Source organism: Amphiura filiformis, chromosome 3 (genome assembly GCF_039555335.1).
Source record: "Amphiura filiformis chromosome 3, Afil_fr2py, whole genome shotgun sequence".
Classification (NCBI taxonomy): Eukaryota; Metazoa; Echinodermata; class Ophiuroidea; order Amphilepidida; family Amphiuridae; genus Amphiura; species Amphiura filiformis.
The window spans coordinates 22,092,104-22,112,498 of NC_092630.1; the positions used below are offsets into that span (position 1 = coordinate 22,092,104).

The window sequence follows — 20,395 nt, forward strand, 5'->3', positions numbered from 1 at the left end:
AACGGCATTTAGGGGTGTTTCTAGATCTTAGTCTCATGGCGATAGCAGCTTTTTTTAATGGAACTGCTATCAAAATCCCTCTAAAATTCCATGTGCGACTGGCTCATCACCATAAAAAATCATATATTTGGGTCAGGTGAAGTATAGAAAACATATTTATGTAGGTTTCCTTCACCGACCTATCCTCGAAAAAAATTCAAATTTCTATGTAAATATGCATTGTGTTTGGGCCCCGGTTTCGGCGAATTTCGCTGACTAGCAAATGTGTTAACTAAGCCCCCCCGGCTTAGACTAAGGTTTGCCTGGGTGGATACCTATACTAAAATGCAGCAAACCTTTTACGAGCGCGACTACCGTGATGTTGCAAATTCGGCGCTAACAACGCGTACGGCGCACAGTTCATTCATAAATTTCCACTCAGCAACAACATATCGCCTTAAGCAGCCAATCAGAGACAAGTGCGTGCAACGCAGTATATACGAGATGTATCCTTACAATACGCGCTCGTCAAAGGTTTTCTGCATTTTAGTATACCTAATTTACGCTCGTGACTCGTGTATCAAGCATTTTCAAGCACGTCTGACAGTATTTTACTGCATGACACAATTAATTATTCAAGATGGCAAATTTCTCGAAAAACATGATGTATTTTTCTTTAAAAAAATCCCTCATTTCACAAATTCTCTGGCTTTGCCAGTTTTTGTACCGGTATATTAAAGCTTACGTCAAGATCATTGTAGTTGTACCGTCCATGTTAAATTTTATAAGCTTACCTTTCTCGCGATCTCGTGTTCTGAATCGTCTTTAAATTAATAGCTTTAATTTGCGATCCTCATCCGACTCTTTACATTGTCTACGCTATGTCATGAAACTCGGCAACACTAATATCATAATGTAGAATATTGTACATTCATGTATTAAAATCGTTTATAAAATATAGCACATTATTCACACAATGCACATGATGATCGCATAATTGGTCGCCATATTGTTTACCGTTGCCGTCATGAGCTTAGTTTATACTTAATCGCTAGTCGATAAGTGATTGATATTTGACCAAGGAGCTAGCGCGCTTTTCCCAACGCAACAAAAAGCGCTCTACTTCATTGGCGTAATAATCAATCGCTATCTCGCTCAGCGATGTAGTATAAGTTTAGCTATAGTCTCGTTCCACGATCAAAGCGCTACAATTTCGAATCAAACGGTCGGTTGATTGAAATATTTCAACATGATAGGACTGAATGAAAAAAATGACAACAATACAATCATAATAGGCCTACCATATAAAGGGTTCACAAAAAATAACTCCCCTTAAAATTACAAAACATATCTTTGCATAACTTGTCATATACCCGGTACTTCGTTGATTTGAAAAATGTAAAAACCTGTGAATAAATGAATCATTTCACCCTCCCAAAGTTCTTTTTTTTTTAAAACTTTTTGCTTTGGCAAAAAATAATCACATTTGTCAAAATTTAGGAGTTACAAAACATTTCTTTGCAAAATTTGACATTCATAAAGGCATATTTTTGCTACCCTAGCAAAGTTATCGTTGAAACTAATTTTTACATAAATGAGGATGCTGAAAAGTGCAACTTTTTCTGAAAGCATCATTTTTGGAAAGTGTGAATATTTTTGGCCAATGCAAAAAAGATTTTTAGAAGAAAGAACTTTGCTTTGGGAGGGTAGAAAAACGATTCCTTTATTCACATGTTTTTAAATTTTTCAAATCAATGAAATGTATATCAGTTTATGATATGTTTTTAAGGGGGAGTTATTTTTTGTGAACCCTTTATATGGTAGGCCTATTATGATTGTATCAGTGTTGTCATTTTTTCATTCAGTCCTATATAATAGGCCTGTAATTACATGTATATCATGTTCAAATATATCAATCACTATCGACCATTTTACGGGGAGTTATATTTTGTGAACCCTTTATATAGTCCCAGGTTGCTCAGACTGATATTCTCGAATATATTAGGCAAGACAAGCAAGTAAAAAACGGAGATACCAAACAACCAAGAAGACAGCCGTGGAAAAAAGCAGTTCTTTATATATGCTGTCTACAGAAGTTTGTTGAATGCTATCTACTAAAGACAGCACAAATAAACTGCTATCTACTGAGGACATCGCGTTGTTGAATGCTAAAGACAACACAGTTTAATAAAATGCTATCGACTGAAGATATCACGTAGTTGAATGCTAACTACTATAAACACAGCACAGTTTAGTAAATTGCTATAAATTTACTGACGACATCGCGTGAAGTCAATGCTAATGCTATCTACTCAAGACAACACAGTTTAATAAACCGCCATCTATACTGAAGACATCGCATTGTTGAAAGCTATCTACTAAATACAATACAGTTCAGTAAAATGTTAAATGATGTCTATTAAAGACAGCACAGTTTAATAAACTGCTATCTACTGAAGACATCGTGTTGTTGGATGCTATCTAGTATCTACTAATTTAAGACAGCACAGTTGAATAAACTGCCATCTACTGAAGACATCGCATTGTTCAATGCTATCTACTAAAGACAGCACAGTTTAATAAACTGCGATCTGCTAAAGACATCGCTATGAATGCGATCTACTAAATACAGTACAGTGTAATAAACTAATATCTACTGAAGACATCGCGTTGTTGAATGCTACAGGGTGAGTCAAAAAAAGTGCAATAGATCAAAGAATCGATATTTATGTAAGAACTAATTGAACTTTCACATTATTGAAAGATTCTAAAAATGGCACACTCAATGGCCACCTTCTGTGAAAAAATGAAGTGAATCACTTCTACCGATTAATTTTTATGAGTCCTTTTGCTGCGATACCCAATTTCATTATTTGTCCACGAGGTACCATGTATTTTGAATGGGAGCACACAATGCACGATAAATGCACCAGCTCTGAAACTGACTTTAACTTAAATAAGGTTGATTTTTTCTGTTCAAACAAACTTTCTAACATTACTTTAAATCCTTCATACCTCACTCGACTCCAACTCCAGTTTTGTTAATCCCAATATGTCCAACTTACTGGATGTTTTGGAATTCACTCCACTCCAATTTGCGCGCATTTCATTTCGACATTTGAAAAACCCGCCTACAAATTTATATGGTTTTGATAGAGAATAAACATCTTTAAAATAAAGGGAAATGAAAATAGCAACAAATAATGTTTTTTCTCCTTAAGACCAAGGGCAATAACACTTTGGGTGCTCCATATTATTTCAATGCCAATGAGGTTAAGATACTGGCAGTATCTACCTTATACACAGAGTGGGCTGACATTCAAATTTTAGGTGTCTCTTGGACAAACATTAAAATTGGGTATCGCTATAAAATGTGTCATAAAAACAAAACGGTAAATGCCAATTCTTTGAGTTTTTCACACATGATCACTAATGGATATATTATTTATAAAATGTTTTAAAACCTAAAAGGTCCAATTCGGTTCTTAAATAAAATTGATTCTTTTCTCTATTGCACTTTTATTGACTCACCCTGTATTTACTAAAGACAACACAGTTTAGTAAACAGACGTCGCGTTGTTGAATGCTATCTATACCAAAGACAGCACATTTTAATAAACTGCTATCTACTGAAGACATCGCGGTGTTGAATGCTATCTACTAAATACATCACAGTTCACTGCTATCTACTGAAGACATCGCGGTGTTGAATGCTATCTACTAAATACATCACAGTTCACTGCTATCTACTGAAGACATCGCGGTGTTGAATGCTATCTACTAAATACATCACAGTTCACTGCTGTCTACTGAAGACATCGCGGTGTTGAATGCTATCTACTAAATACATCACAGTTCACTGCTATCTACTGAAGACATCGCGGTGTTGAATGCTATCTACTAAATACATCACAGTTCACTGCTATCTACTGAAGACATCGCGGTGTTGAATGCTATCTACTAAATACATCACAGTTCACTGCTATCTACTGAAGACATCGCGGTGTTGAATGCTATCTACTAAATACAATTAATACATCACAGTTCACTGCTATCTACTGAAGACAATGCGGTGTTGAATGCTATCTACTAAATACATCACAGTTCACTGCTATCTACTGAAGACATCGCGGTGTTGAATGCTATCTACTAAATACATCACAGTTCACTGCTATCTAGGCTACTGAAGACATCGCGGTGTTGAATGCTATCTACTAAATACATCACAGTTCACTGCTATCTACTGAAGACATCGCGGTGTTGAATGCTATCTACTAAATACATCACAGTTCACTGCTATCTACTGAAGACATCGCGGTGTTGAATGCTATCTACTAAATACATCACAGTTCACTGCTATCTAGGCTACTGAAGACATCGCGGTGTTGAATGCTATCTACTAAATACATCACAGTTCACTGCTATCTACTGAAGACATCGCGGTGTTGAATGCTATCTACTAAATACATCACAGTTCACTGCTATCTACTGAAGACATCGCGGTGTTGAATGCTATCTACTAAATACAATTAATACATCACAGTTCACTGCTATCTACTGAAGACAATGCGGTGTTGAATGCTATCTACTAAATACATCACAGTTCACTGCTATCTACTGAAGACATCGCGGTGTTGAATGCTATCTACTAAATACATCACAGTTCACTGCTATCTAGGCTACTGAAGACATCGCGGTGTTGAATGCTATCTACTAAATACATCACAGTTCACTGCTATCTACTGAAGACATCGCGGTGTTGAATGCTATCTACTAAATACATCACAGTTCACTGCTATCTACTGAAGACATCGCGGTGTTGAATGCTATCTACTAAATACATCACAGTTCACTGCTATCTACTGAAGCCATCACGTTGTTGAATGCTATCTACTAAACACAGCACAGTTTACTGCTATCTACTGAAGACATCGCGTTGTTGAATGATATCCACTAAATACAGTACAGTTTACTGCTATCTACTGAAGACAGCGTTGTTGAATCAAACTCCAATACTGAAGACATTGTTATGGAACAAACTGTTATCTAATTAATCAAGACATCGTTGTTAAACTGCTGAAGACAAAAAAAAAACACACCTCAAAACACAATTACCTATATACGGTGTTGTACTAGGCCATATTTGAATTAACATTTTGTCTTGCTACATTAGTGGAACCATGAATGTTTTACATGTTTTATATGGCATCCTTACACTTCAAATAATAAAACGTGGATTTTTTGCCCATATGATAGGTGAGTTATCATTTTTACCATCAGCCTCTCCGTGTGATAGTTTTTACCATCATAGTGCTGTGCTGTAGTGCGCCTGCGTCAAGCCGTGCGCTGACTGTTAGACTCGCCGATTTAGTTATGGGGTGGACACCCGGGGGGGTACTCAAGTTTGGTTTTGGTAGGGACGTGCCGCTGAGATTTTGGAAGTAGACCAATAAATATACCAATTTTTCAAGAAATTTGAACCCATTGATATACCAAAGGTCACAATTTTCGGCCGAATTTACCCAAAATTGTCTTAGTTTTAACAAATTTTGGGAAAATTTTACAAATTTTGGCTAGATTAAGGAAAAATTGGGCTGTTTTCCGAAAAAATTGAGAAAATTTTGAAAAAGGACCCATTCATATACCAAAATAGGCTTTGAAAAAGGGGTCATTGATATACCAGAAGGCTGAAAATGCTACCCATGTTTGCGGCACGTCCCCGTATGGTCATTTGTACTGAGTTACCCCCCCCCCGGTGGACACCAAAATGTTAAGTACGGTCACGGCAAAACCGTTGTGTTATGTTGATGAAAAAATGTATTCCCTATCTTAAATAGTATTTTCGAGAAACAGAATTTATGTATGAGTGATATAAAACAAATATTAACTGTCGTAAATTCGTGTAATGGTCGAAATATAATCACTCGGTGAAAGATGTATTGTTCCATTCCACTCGCCGTTCCGGCTCGTGGGGAATGGAACAATCCATCTTTCACCTCGTGATTATATTTCGACCATCACACTCATAGACAGTTAATATTTGTATAATATATCATTTGGTCAAATTTTGACTTTTCTATTTCACGAGGCGTAGCCTTTTTCAAAAGGCAACAGTGCCACACACAGGGCAATCATCACTATAGACTGCCTTTATTTCATCATATATTTTCTGGGCATTGTAGGCCTAGGCCTAAACCTTCAAATGCAGGAACCTAGCTGCGTGCATCAACTTTCTCCATCTTGCAGGTTATGCGCTTACCGCCCATCTAGCGCCACCTGTAAAGAAAGTAGACATACTTATGAGACCATTTTTGGACCATAATTTACATAAGGACCAGTGATTACACTGACAAAATCAGCGATATAGCTCCTTCACTTCTGGGTGATTTCTAAAACTTTTTGATACCACCTCTTGGTATCCATTGCTATACATTTTGACTTTTCGGAGTTATTGCTGGATACGCCACTATTTGGATAACAGAAACCAATTTCGGATATAGGCCTAGTATGTTTTTATACCCCGGTATATATTCGAATAATTGAAAATTATGCTGTTGAGATACAAGCGTTAAAATTTATAAGCTAAAATAAGTTTAACTTTAATGAAAATGCGCATGCGTTATAGGAATGCAGTTCATTTCACATTATTTTTTGCTACAAGTTCCGTTTTTGGCAATTTTATTTCCCCGGGCAATTTCATGCATGGGTGATATAGTTTTGAGTGACAACTCAAAACTCACATTAGAACAGTTGAACTTGAGCAGAGATACCCGCAATTTACAGATTACCAAATTATTTGAAGAATGATTATCTTAAAAACATGGAAAATGTGGCGTAAGATATGCATTTGTAACAATGACGACAATAATGAATCGCGCTACCCAAGTCTGAAATCACAATGGTGAAAATATTGGATTTTATACCAGTGTTCCTGCTCCTGGTGTTAGCCGTACAATTTCAATGTGGAAATACGCAGGAAGGTAAGTTGACACAAAGAATTACCATTATGTTTACAAAGTATAACATGTTCAAAATGTCTGTCCTTTTTGACATGTCATGAATTAATTCGACCAATTTAATAACTGTTCATTTCTTTTCTTTCTTTCTTTCTTTCTTTCTTTCTTTCTTTCTTTCTTTTTTCTTTCTTTCTTTTTTTCTTTCTTTCTTTCTTTTCTTTCTTTCTTTCTTTCTTTCTTTCTTTCTTTCTTTCTTTCTTTCTTTCTTTCTTTCTTTCTTTCTTTCTTTCTTTCTTTCTTTCTTTCTTTTAATCACTTACTTAATGACACTACTAGAACGTTTTGCGTAAGCGACTTCTCAGTAAACTTACTAATAATACCAATAATTGAATACACTGAGCATGCTGAAGGTTAGAAAAGCGGTGCTCAGTATTAATTCTACCACAGGTTTAAATCAGCTGAGTTTAAAGGAACTCTGACATAGCAATCTGAGTACTATGCAATTTAAATATTGACTTACCAACAATTCTAACCAGCAATGCAAACCAGTGGCGTATGGTTACAAAAAACAATTTTACACTATTTCAGCCAAAGTTTTTACCGGACTGAAAAGAAAATGCACAGGGTAATTGGGCTATATCCATTTAAATTGGAGCTAAAGTTTTCCAAGTATTGTCTCAAGTTCATTGAGATTGTCAGATATACGAGTATATAAATGAGAATGTCGTCTACAAAGCGTAAGTGACTCATAATGTGCTCTTTTATGTTGATTCATTTTTGCTCCATTGTAGTGTTTTGAAAATTCCTTCTACGGTGGCTATGAATAGTTTGGGTGAAATTGTGTTTCCCTGGCGCACTCCCTTCTTTATCATGATTCTATCACTGACTTTGTGCATTTTTACCGTGTTGTACAATCTGAGTAGATCTTCCGGTATGCGCTGTTGATTCCTTGGCCTTTTAGTGCTTTCAGAACTGAGTTGATTTCGTCACAATCAAATGTCTTCTCGTAATCTACTCGTAAAAGCTACTCATAGTGGAATGTTGTACTCCTGGCTTTTCTCATTTAGTTGATTAATGGTGTGGATGTGGTCCATAGTTGAAAAGCCTTTTCTGAAGCCTGTTTGTTCCCTTGGCCTGTCTAGGATGTTTTCTAGTTTGTTAGTATCTTTGTGTACAGCTTGTACAAGTTTGAGAGGAGACCGATGGGTTTATAATTCTTTAAGTCACGTTCATCCCCCCTTCTTGTGCAGTATAATCATAATGCATCTTTTCACTTTTTGCACTCTCCCTTTTTGTATGCAAGGTGCATATACACAACCTTGCTATATAGCTAGCCTGCTCGTTGATCATGAAGTCCCCTCCTTCCTTAATTTTGTATCGATGAGCACATTGTAGGTCCAGGAGACTTTTTTTATCTGGTTTACAGCATGCTGTACCTCCCAATTAGTGACAATGGTTTGTCGTGTGATTCTCATGGTTCATCTGTTTGGCCTAAGTGTTCATAGAACTCTTCTTCTTTTCAGAATTTGATCTTGGTATGTGTCGGCTATTATCGTGGCGGCTTGCAGTGATCTTCTGTCGCCCTGTGTTAGTCTTGTAGGTTTTCTTCAGACTTTTGTTTTCCTTACTTTTTATCTTCACATGCCTTTTGCTGATTGTCTTGCAGGTTTCTGTGTATTCAACACGTTCATGACGTTGTGTGTTTGTTCCCTCTGCTTTCATGGATCTTCATTCCTCCATGTGTTTTCTGGTAGAATCTGATATTTTGGTCTCTCGAGTATTTGGTTTCTAATTTCCTGCATTTTCATGGGTAGTTATTTTTGTTTCTACTATCTGCATGATTCTATATAGACTTCTCCGTAGTCCACTTGCCAATTGTGCACTACTCTGGCTATTACATTTAAGCTTAAAACTCTGATTTAATTAATGAGTGCACAATTGATAGATTTTCACAACTGATCTTTTCAGTCACCGTACGCCCTCTGTTTGTTAGCTTCCCAAGTGGACTACTGACTTTGCCTTGAGAGTTAGGCCAATTTCTGGCCTAACTAAAATTGGGCATGATGTAATGCATCTTTAAAAATGAATCTGGCTTGTGATTGGTCGCCCAGATCTCGTTATTGTTTAAATCCTCCCGACGCGTACTGGTACCATTATAACTATACATGGTACACAACTATCTAGGGAATGCGGCGCTTTTGTGCTGGTGGATGAACGTATGCATCTAGCGCGTATTGTACCACCATGCTTAGTCTTGTGGTTAGATTTTATTGATAAACAAGTATGATTGACAGTGTGTGAGTCCTGGGTAAAGTTCTGCTTAAAAGTGAAAGTCCATAGTCGGTTTTTCGGATAATAAACTGGCAGATTCTAAAATTAGAATTGTTCAGTATTGAAGTGTCATTATAATTATGCCATTATGATATGTTGCATTCAATAATATAAGCCTACGTAGGGCCTATACTTTACTTTTACTGTCACAAATATAATTATATAGCCTAAACTTTTTCATAACCATTTTATACTAGTATTTTGATGTACTAAATATTTAAATATCAGTATAATTTGCGTTCATCATGATTAATAACATTTTTATTTATCAAAAAGATTCTATATAGAGTCTTTTTACCACAAACATTTTCAATTTGTATTGAGACATAAGCGATTAAGAATATTTCGTCACACCATGCATAGACTGATTTAAAATCGTTTCACAATATAAGGCCCATCCAGTTCATACTTTTATTCGACGTCGAATAATTATTCGGTGCAACAATTACTCGTTATTCAATTTATTTCCATTCTATTTTCAGTGGTTTCTTCTTTAACTTCTAACATTGTCTAACCAATGTGTTTTGATTGTCTAACCAATGTGTTTTGATGAAGGCTACAGCATTATGTGTGTCTGTTTGGTGCTTGTTGGTACCAGCCCAAGTCCATCGTGCTTTTAATAGGCCTACATGTATTGAACTTGGGTTTGCTCCCTCATTCTTCATTTGTTGGTTTTTTGCCCTTGTAGGTGATATTTAGTAAGTTTCTATTCATTTTGTGCTGGGCGCGGCCTGCTGCCAGTTCTCTTTCCATTTTCCATCTGTCCATGATTCTGCTCCATACTGGGAGAATGCATTAATTGTAGACCTTTTTTTGAAGATTACCTTTCATGATGGCACTGTACATCCTCCAAAGGCTTGCCACACGGCTTTAATAATTTTAATTCTCCTTCGAATTTCAAAGTCTTGGTTTTTGTCTCGGAGAGAGAAGCGTTAATTGTCCAAGCTTGATTTCAACGCATTTTACTTGCATTAACTTTGGGATTGTTGCTGTCGTTTTCTTCACAATTCATCTGTCATGTTTATAGTCCGGTTACCCTGCTTGTCTCGTCCAACTCTTGCAGCATTTTCTCAAGTTCATTAAAGTTGTCAGATGTATATAAATATGACAATGTCGTCTGCAAAGCGTAAGTGACTCACATGTGCTCTTCATGTATGTTGATTCATTTTTGCTCCATCGGTGTGTTTTGAAAATTCCTTCTACGGTGGCTATGAATACCGGTAGTTTGGGTGAAATTGTGTCTCTCTGGCGCACTCCCTTCTTGATCATGATTCTGTCACCAGACTATGCCATAGTCGATTTTTGATAAATAAACATATGTTATTAATCATGATGAACGCATTCAGTTGAACTTTTAGTTACGCCAGAAATTGGCCTAACTCTCCATAGAGTCCCGTGTTAAGCAAGTTAACCGCAATCCGAAGTAAGTAGTCCACTTGGGAAGTTAGTAAACAGAGGGAGTACGGTGACTGAAAAGATCAGATCTATCAATTCAATTGCACACAATTAATACAAATCAGAGTTTTATGCTTAAATGTAAATAGCCAAAGTATACAAAATGTGTTGTACAATCTGAGTAGATCTTCCGGTATGCGTTGTTAATTCCTTGGTCTTGCTTTCAGAACTGATCTGATTTCGTCTGAATCAAATGTCTTCTCGTAATCTACTCGTATAAAAGCTACTCATAGTGGAATGTTGTATTCATGGCTTTTCTCCTTTAGTTGGTTAATGGTGTGGATATGGTCCATAGTTGAAGCCTGCTTGTTCCCTTGGCTGGTTGCTGTATAGGATGTTTTCTAGTGTGTTATTATCTTTGTGTACAGCTTGTACAAGTTTGAGAGGAGACCGATGGGTTTATAATTCTTTAAGTCACGTTCATCCCCCTTCTTGTGCAGAATAATCATATTGACTTCTTTCCACTTTCTGCACTCTCCCTTTTTGCATGCAAGGTGTATTATAATATACACACCCTTGCTATAGCTCGCTCGTTGGTCATGAAGTCCCCTCCTTCCTTAATTGTATTGGGCGAGCACATTGCAGGTCCAGGAGACTTCACTCTCCATCTGGTTTACTGGTTGCTGTATGAGTGATGCTGTACCTCCTAGTGACAATGACAATGGTTTATCTTGTGGTTCTCGTGGTCTATCTGCTTGGTATATCATGATATAGGCTAAGTGTTCATAGAATTCTTATTCTGTTCGGAATTTGATCTTGGTCTGTGTCGGTTATTATCGTGGAGGCTAGCAGTGATTTTCTGTTTCGTCCTGTGTTAGGTTATAGGTTTTCTTTCTTCAGACTTTTGTTTTCCTCAATTGTGGATTTAATTATCCTGGTGTTGTCACTCCATATATCTTCACATACAGCCATTTTCTGATTGTCTTGCAGGTTTCTGTGTATTCAACACGCCGTGTGTTTGTTCCCTCTGCTTCATGGATCTTCTTTCCCCCATGAGGTTTCTGGTAGAATCTGATATTTTGGTGCCTTGAGTATTTGGTTTCTTTCCTGCATTTTCCATGGGTAGTTCTCGTGTAGTTTATACTATCTGATAATTCTATGATTCTAGAGTCATACTACAAACATTTTTAATTATGTATTGAGACATAAACGATTAAGAATATTTCGTCACACCATGCATAGACTGATTTACAATCGTTTCACAATCTAAGGCCCAGTTCATACTTTATATTCGACGTCGAATAATTATTTGGTGCACCAAGTTCGTTATTCAATTTATTTCCATAACGAATGTTTTTTGACAAAATCGAAAATATATTTCCAACCGATATTTGACGTCAAATATAATTTATATTCCGATACCGATTATCCGTAGGAGATACAAATTAATTGAAACAAAACCGAATATTTAACCATTCTCCTGGCATTTGTTTTGTAATAAAAATATGCTAAAGTAAATGGGGCACTTTTAAAGAAGAACGAAAAAAACCAAATTGTTGGTGTGAACTTACACAACTGTATTATCATTGTAACCTGACGATCTAATTTTCTTTTTTTCCCTTCAAAATTAAGTACAAGTATGATTATTATTCTATCTATTTCCTTTATTTTTGTTACAAATATACCAAATATACACCTATATCCTTTGGACTCCCATGGAGAAACTGCAACAAAATAATTACAATATTTGAAAATACAGTTATAATGAATATATTTTTTTTCCGCACGACATGTCCTGAACTGACAATCATGACAATGGTCTATTGTGTTCAGTTAACAAACTATAAACGAGGATGGTGTTCATTGACTTTTGACTTTTAAAACTACATGGCATGACGATATGTGTGAGCATAATTATATTTGAAAAAGGTTACCCCATGTTTATATCCGATTCAAATTGCAACACAATTATGACCGATGTGTTTGAAATTAAAATTATCTTCTCCTGATCGTCTACCAGATCATTATTTTAGGTGATTATGTTGAAATTCGGAAATTGGTCAGAAACACTATTATTCTATTGAATATTATATTTGAAAATTAATTTTTTGGAGTTCTTAGAGTTATCAGGGCAATGGACCCGGATATGCCACGTCGTCAAAAGTGTAAACAAAATAAAGGGGCTATGCAATAATTATGAGCCGGGGGGGGGGGGGCAAATTTCCAAATGACGGCCCAAATATTGCTTACCCCCTCACGGCCTGCCAAAAATTGCTTGCTCCCCTATCGACCTGCCAAAAATCTTTGTCCCCCACACAGTGTCATCGCCCCGATATCTTCATGGCAGAAATTGCCATGGTAGGTTGAATCCACCGCCACGCATGGCCATTTTGTTTCGACCTGTTTAATAGTTCTGAGACGCATAATGGGCCGAAGGGCATCTGACCAAGGCTACTGACAATTGTCCGGTGACTGACCTCGCTGTCTACGATTGGCCTATACACTGCGCTATATAATTCGGCACATATATAAAATCAGAATTATTGTCAGTTTCTGAGTTCAAGACGCAAGCTTCTTTCTCAAGACGCAAGCTAACGACTATCATATCTGTTTAACACATATATTCAAGTGCAAGGAACCACATCTGGTTTCTTTAGACGAAATCATTTACGGGAGATATTCGTCATTTTCTATTCCGGTATCCAAAGATTTTCGTCTGAATATCAAAATCGTGCATAGCACATTCACGTGTATCGATCCCGGGTATCTCTGGTGTACCAATAGCCAGACGATGTCGGTGTGCCCCAGCCATTTGTATACATAAGTTTTGGTTCCACATGATCGCATGATGCAAGCGTAGCGAGCAGGAAGTTTTGCATAACTTTTTTGTACTGTTCTTTAAAGGTACCCGTAAATGTGAGCCAAAACTCGCTTGCCCCCTCTTTTGACCTGTACATATATCATAATTCCGAAATCGGGTCCGAAATACATGTTGGATTCATCATTTCGGGAATCCCATGATTGTCGGAAAGTCGGAATTATGAAATGAAATCAATTTATTATCTATAATTTGTTATACGGAATAAAATAGATGTATAGTCCAAAGATTTCGTTGAACTTTACACAGGGGTCAAGTTAAACAAGTCAAGTCAAGTTAAAACAAAATTAAAATAACACCTTGTTCCTCTATTTTAAGATCAAGAAAAAGTAAATTTTGACCTATCTACGACTTACAATTATGGAGTTGTGGGCAAAGAGGTTAAATTATGACGTCATATAGGTCTCAATTTGGCACAAATCTGCTCTATAAGCGCTACATTTTGTACAAAATACGGCAAATTTTTTTACATGATTTGTAGTGTATGTGAACTGAAATCTCCGGAGTAGTTAAATACAGTAAGCAAAAGAATTAAGGTATCAGTTATGTTCACCCCCTGTACGGTATATCCTAAAGAAAGACAGACATGCAGGGCCGGATTTACCTTTTGGGGCCCTGGGCCAAGGCAAAATTGGGAGGCCCAAAACGCACCGTGAGCTCATGTAAAGTGGCCAAGTGTTTAGATCTTATTAGGACATTTGCGCGCGAAAAAATTACAATTGTAGATTATTTTAGCTCAAATTGAAGCTGGATTTTATTATAATGAGCCAGTGCAAAATTATTTTGCAATTCTTGTACCCTATTTTGACCCAAAACATGGCGTTTTTCGGCTAAAATGGAAGATGCACACTGCACAGGGCAATTTGGGGGCCCGGGGCCCGGGCCCATCTGGCCCTATGGTAAATCCGATAATAATAGGAACCAGCAGCCAATAGCTGCATCTTTTAGCTCGAATTTAAGACCGCATTCGTTGAAATCGTTTAAGAAATAAAGACACGACCATAAAAAACCAAAGGAAGTTGCAAATTCAAAAGCTGCAGTTAACTCCATTGCGTTCTCGAACAAGAGAACTAGCGCCGTGTTTCTATTGATTAGTACGTTAGAACTAGCGTCCTGTTTTCATGATTAGAACACAAAAGTGCAACTTTTCGTTTCTTCAGGCTTTCTTCCTTAGGCTTTATCACCGTTTCTTTAATTCTCAATTTCAACAAATAAGGTCTTAAATCAAAGCTAAAGAGTACAGGTATTGGTTGCTTGTTTTAATTTGGACATATTTATCTTTGTTTAGGATATTATGGATATATATACAGGGGTGAACATAACTGGTACATTAATTCTTTGGTTTACTGTATTTGAAGCATTTGTCTTTCTGTCCTAACAGGTACTACTGCTGTTTTGCTTTACAATGGAGAACCTTCAACGGCTTTCAACACAGTAATTGACACAGCTATTATCGTCGGCTGTCGTATAGAAAAATCTCTTTCTGAAGCTACCACAATCACATGGAATATTGAAGGCACGGATACACAAGATACAATATGGTCAGTGGCATCAAATCTTACGGTCATCGGCAACATAGACGGTTTAACATGGGATATTAGTGAAGAAGTAGAAATTATCACAAGTCGACATAACTGTCCTGGTATTACCATTCAATGTGTTGGTAATAATACATTCGGTGAATACTCAATAAGCAACGTTTTAGATGTATATGGTAAGTTTGAAAAAAAAAAATGAGACATTCTAATCACACAGCAATTAATGGATAGAAAAATGTATTCTTGTATCACACTATAAGTTATTTCATATTTTTGTAATTATTTTTCTGAATATAACTCCAGAAAGGGCATGTCATAGATAGTTAAAGGAAGTCTCCAGCAATCACAACATTATGCTTTAGCCCTCTATGTTAGAAAAATAATTCTGAAGCACGAATCACATGAGTTTATTTTAAACAAAATCATTCCGACCATAAAAACGAATACAAATAGCTGGCTCTCAACATGCGACTTTAAAAATTCACGCGCCGAAATTGTCTTGGGCAATGACGTCATGGTTATTTGTGCTCAATTGTCGTCAGCCGTCATTGTTTTACTGGCACGTCATTGCCCCAGGCAATTTAGGCGCCTAGGAATTTGGATATCGCGTGATGATTGAGAGACGCATACTGCAGTTATACTGTACTGCAAACATGATTCGACCTTTGCAGTACTTAAACCTGGTTAACATGAAATTACGCAAGCAAAATCAATCGTTAAAGTCTAGCCCCCCAGCCCGCGCCCATCCTCCACATTGAATGGTGGACTGTACTTATGTCCAAATATGGCACTTGCCAATCCATAATCACCCACTTATAATTCCCTGGCTCGCTCCACTGACCAAAGTTATGGACAGATATGGGAGTTTTTTGCTGTTATTTGTCACTTACATATCAGGGAGGTACGAACATTTGCAGATGCCCTTCCTTACTAAAACACTAAAGTGCGAATATGTCTAAACATCTAAATTAGCTAAAAATTTAGGACATGTTACAAAACTATATTTTCTAGAATTTCAGAGAGTACAAACAATATTGGCCGGTTATTTTGCACACAGTGACGTTAACTAGGCAATCTTCTCTGCTATAACATACACTGTTTGTAGAGGTCACGCGTCAATGATGAGAGCACTGTTTTCTGTATTGCGTATAGGAAAATGAACAGTAACTGCGGGATGTTTTTATTCGTTTTATGGTCTATGTTTGCTTTAAATACTAATAAACATAATATTTAATGATAATTAAATCGCAATCAGCGCGATCAGTAAGGCGTTAGACTTCGATGCATTAGTGTTTGACGATGCGGGTTCGCGCCCAGATGCAGTCTCTGTTTGTTCGCGTGAATAATTGAGCTACCTTGAAATCCCCTGGGCAAGGAACTAACTTCGTGTTTGTCTCGGTTAAGAGGAGCCGATCCTGGTTGCGATGGTTTAGGGACGCACCATTTGACTTCCAAGTGGGCATGATCTTCCCACACTATTCCGCCCAACGCCAATGGAAATCAAATGGTGCCTCCCTTATTGTGGTATGACCGTATGAGAGCTCCAGTAAAATTATTCTTCAAATCGGTGGTATTGAGAAGCAAAATCCACCAAAAACAACACATAAAAAAGGTTCTATGGAAAAATTACGTTTTCTATTAGTAACCGGACTATCAGGACTTCTCCACCTTTCATCATTGTATTTCAGTTTTTCTCTCGTCATTTATTATATGAGTTTAGCCTGATATGATATGATATGATATGATATGATATGATATGAAATGTAAGATATCTTATGATAATGTAATGTAATGCTTTGCAATACTATGCTTTGCTATGGCATGATATGATATGTACACACTGGAATTAGGTACATTCATGTACAGGCACTCTATAAATGAGCTGCCCTCTTCATTTGATAATTATTTTACCAAGCGTTCTGACATATATAACTACAAGACACGATATGTAAATGACCTAAATCTAACCAAAAATAAGAAAGTCTTTTCTGATCATGCTATACGTACAAGAGGTCCCATTCTTTGGAATTCTTTAGATAAAATCTGAAAGCTTCAAAATCTGTTAAACATTTCCGTAATCAATTCAAAACAAAACTGATCTCTAAATATAATTAATCTTTTTCGTGAGCACCCCCCCTCCCCTTCCCTTGTCTTTTGGTTATGTTATGTAATGTTGATTTATTTTGTTAATTTCATTTGATTTCAGGGAAAGGCTAACTTTCAGACCTTTTGGTCTTCCAGCCTTTTCCTCCATATGTACCGTGTTTTTATATATATTTTTGTAATGTCTTTGATTTTTATGGAAATAAAATATGAATGAATATGAATGAATGAATGAATATGATATGATATGATATTATGATATGGTATAATATGATATGATATGATATGATATGATATGATATGAAATGTAAGACATCTTATGATAATGTAATGTAATGCTTTGCTATACTATGCGATGCGATGATATGATATGATATGATATGATATGTTATGATATGATATTGATATGATATGATTATGATATGATATGGTGTGATATGATATGATAATAATGAATGTCCTATTTTCTCTTTTAATCTAGCTGCACCAGTTGGCAGTGTCCTTTATACTGGGGCACCGGAAAACCGGAAAAAGCGGTCATCTCAAATCCGTACTTCTAGACAAGTTTCTGTGTAAGTTTGAAGCAAGCTCAAGTTTGTATTAAAGCTACCGAAAGGGAGGACGCTGGACAGTCAGTCAGAAAGTCTGTCTCTATAACTATGATATTTAAACCACGGATTTGATCTGCTTTTGTCTGTGCAAGTAAACAGTGAAACTAGAAATAGGGGGTGACACTAAATTCACAGTTTTTGTATCAGCAACGCAAACCTATGACGAATTTTGTTGGCTTGCTCTCAACAAAGTGAGGCAAGGTATCGATCGTTTATGAATAATTCACATCAGCCCATGTGATTGAGGTCACCACATAAAGGTGTCGTAAGTTTAGTGAATCGAACCTGTTGAAAGAGAGTAAAAACGCCCTCAATCGCGGCCAGATCGTGCGAAAGTGGGTCAACTACTATGATCCCATCAGGCAGCAGTGATTTGTTTTTCCAAGAAAGTCTTCTAATTTGATAAGGGTATTTTATTTGTGCTAAATTAATGTCAAAATTAGGACTTACTGTCAACAATACGAAGGAAATGCATGACAGGTATAAGATATGAAATACATTTTTAAAATTTGAAATCACAAAACAGTGTAATATACATCACGTGACCTTGCATTATGGCGCCGTATTTGTCTGTTTGTTCGCATTCATGTCCTCCTCACTGTCCTGTTAAAAATATCAATCTTCACTAATCAGATTATATAATGGTATTTGGCTCCCGGCATGAGTTGTTGATTTAAAGTAGGGAAAGAAAATCACACAATAGTGACTACGGAGTTTAGAGTAAAGCACAAATGAACCAAAAACGTTTGACTGTAATATGAGGTTACAGTGGCGTGTCTGGACCAACCTGCAGTATTTCAAGATTGGCGACTGGTTTACATGTAGGTAATTGTCAAGTGCATACTGATTGTTTATCTTGGTTAGGGGATGTCATTGTCTTCGGCAGGGGGGGGGGGGCCATGAATATGTTGGTGACCGGAGTCAATTTTTTTATGACCCCCCTTCACAGGGTCAAGGCAAATTATGCATATTGCTGGAACAAAGGCGAGGAGCGCACTAAAACTTTAGAGCGATGAAAGATGAAAATTTGTGATCGTGTGTGAAAAGAAGGCTATATTTGGTTTACAATTCTATGACCCCAGTATATTCATGACCCCCTCCCCCTTCCGAAGAAAATGACAGCCCCCTTAGTTAACATTTCTTTTAAGTGCTGATAAATCGCGTTTACTGCACATCTATCTGTTAAAATTCAATTTAAAAAAATAGAATTCTATCATCCAGACGGGATTATGCAGCAGAATTTGACATTACTAGATTCAGTTAGATTTCATCCGAGATGGTGACTATGGAAAGCCAATCACTAACAGCTATTTAACCCAATAGAATTCGAGTCAAGCTCTGTAGATATCACTAGCGCCCTCTAGCAAGGTCACGACGTCATTTTAATAACAATACACTAATTACCATTACATAAGAATATGGACACATGTAATTAGTTATTGTCACATCCTGATTCCTTTATTCATGGTATATGTTCCTATTTTCACAGTCAGCATTATTTTATCTCCCCATTTCCAGGGAAGGAGTTATCGATGGTGAGGATTCATATTTCACATGTGAGGCATGGGAAGCAAACCCTGTTGTAGATATCAACTGGTTTATTGACGATGTACAGTCGAACGAAAATGTTACAGGTACCACGAACTCGATATGGAGCAATGGATATCCACCAAATCATTACACATACGATACCTACAGTTACTTCAGACTGACAACCTACTTTCCTGAACATCAGGGTGTCATCTTAAGTTGTACTGCTTCAAATGTAGCGGATCCTATGGGAATCTCTAAAGAAATATCTTTGGATGTTACAGGTAAATGTAATTTGAAATGATGAATAGTCATGATAGTATAGTATAGCCCACCAGATAGTTGGTGAAGCATATGCGTACATTTCGTATTACAAATTTAACCAATGCCAAACTCAATGATGACGACGTAAATTCATTATTATGCCTATGACCAGATGACGTATAGTCCGTTTAGTTTACAGAAGACAACTGGATATTGCTCCACTATAGACTTGTCTGGCCTTTCTCGTATTATCAGCTTCCCGGGGGCACTCAACTTTGGCAGTGACGGCATTTGCCTGGCATTAAGCCCCTCTTAGTCGGCTGTACCCGATGAACCCTTTTTTTAAAAAAAGTCATACCCAATGCCCCCCTTTTTTAAAGTTGTGGCTACCCAAAGACCCCCTTTTTTGGTTGCGGCTACCCAATGACCCCTTTTTTTCTAGATTTTCTAGAATAGCATCATCAAAATGCCACAAAATAATGCCGAAACTTTCAAATTTTGCTTCATTTTTTCAAAATTATGCCGAAAGTATGTTTTTTAATATAACTGGACAGGACACAGCGTCATCATCCGTATATCTTCGTGTTAGAAATTGCCATGATTGAATCCAATAGTTCTTCAAAAGTCACGCATCGGGCGATTTTGTTCGAGATAGGCTGATCGACTCAGGCTAAGCACACCACCTGTTACGATAAAAAGATAAATTTCTTCCCCATTATAAATGCGGCGTTGCCATTTATCAGCTGAAATGACTTATTTTTACAATCTGCGCGTGCTCATTATCAGATTACGTTCTTTAACGATTTTTTG

At 36.9% G+C, this 20,395-nt stretch overlaps 1 protein-coding gene across 1 annotated transcript in view; it reads left to right on the forward strand.

Moving 5' to 3' along the window:
• Window positions 1-6,710: 6,710 nt before the first annotated feature.
• The window catches only part of LOC140147114 (hyalin-like), a 31,335-nt gene continuing 17,650 nt past the window's right edge, over window positions 6,711-20,395 (forward strand). Inside the window, exons 1-4 of the mRNA XM_072168891.1 lie at window positions 6,711-6,959; window positions 14,921-15,253; window positions 17,662-17,752; window positions 19,310-19,605. Coding sequence (XP_072024992.1) covers window positions 6,878-6,959; window positions 14,921-15,253; window positions 17,662-17,752; window positions 19,310-19,605 — 802 coding nt within the window. The 5' untranslated portion in view covers window positions 6,711-6,877. The remainder of the gene's footprint in view (window positions 6,960-14,920; window positions 15,254-17,661; window positions 17,753-19,309; window positions 19,606-20,395) is intronic.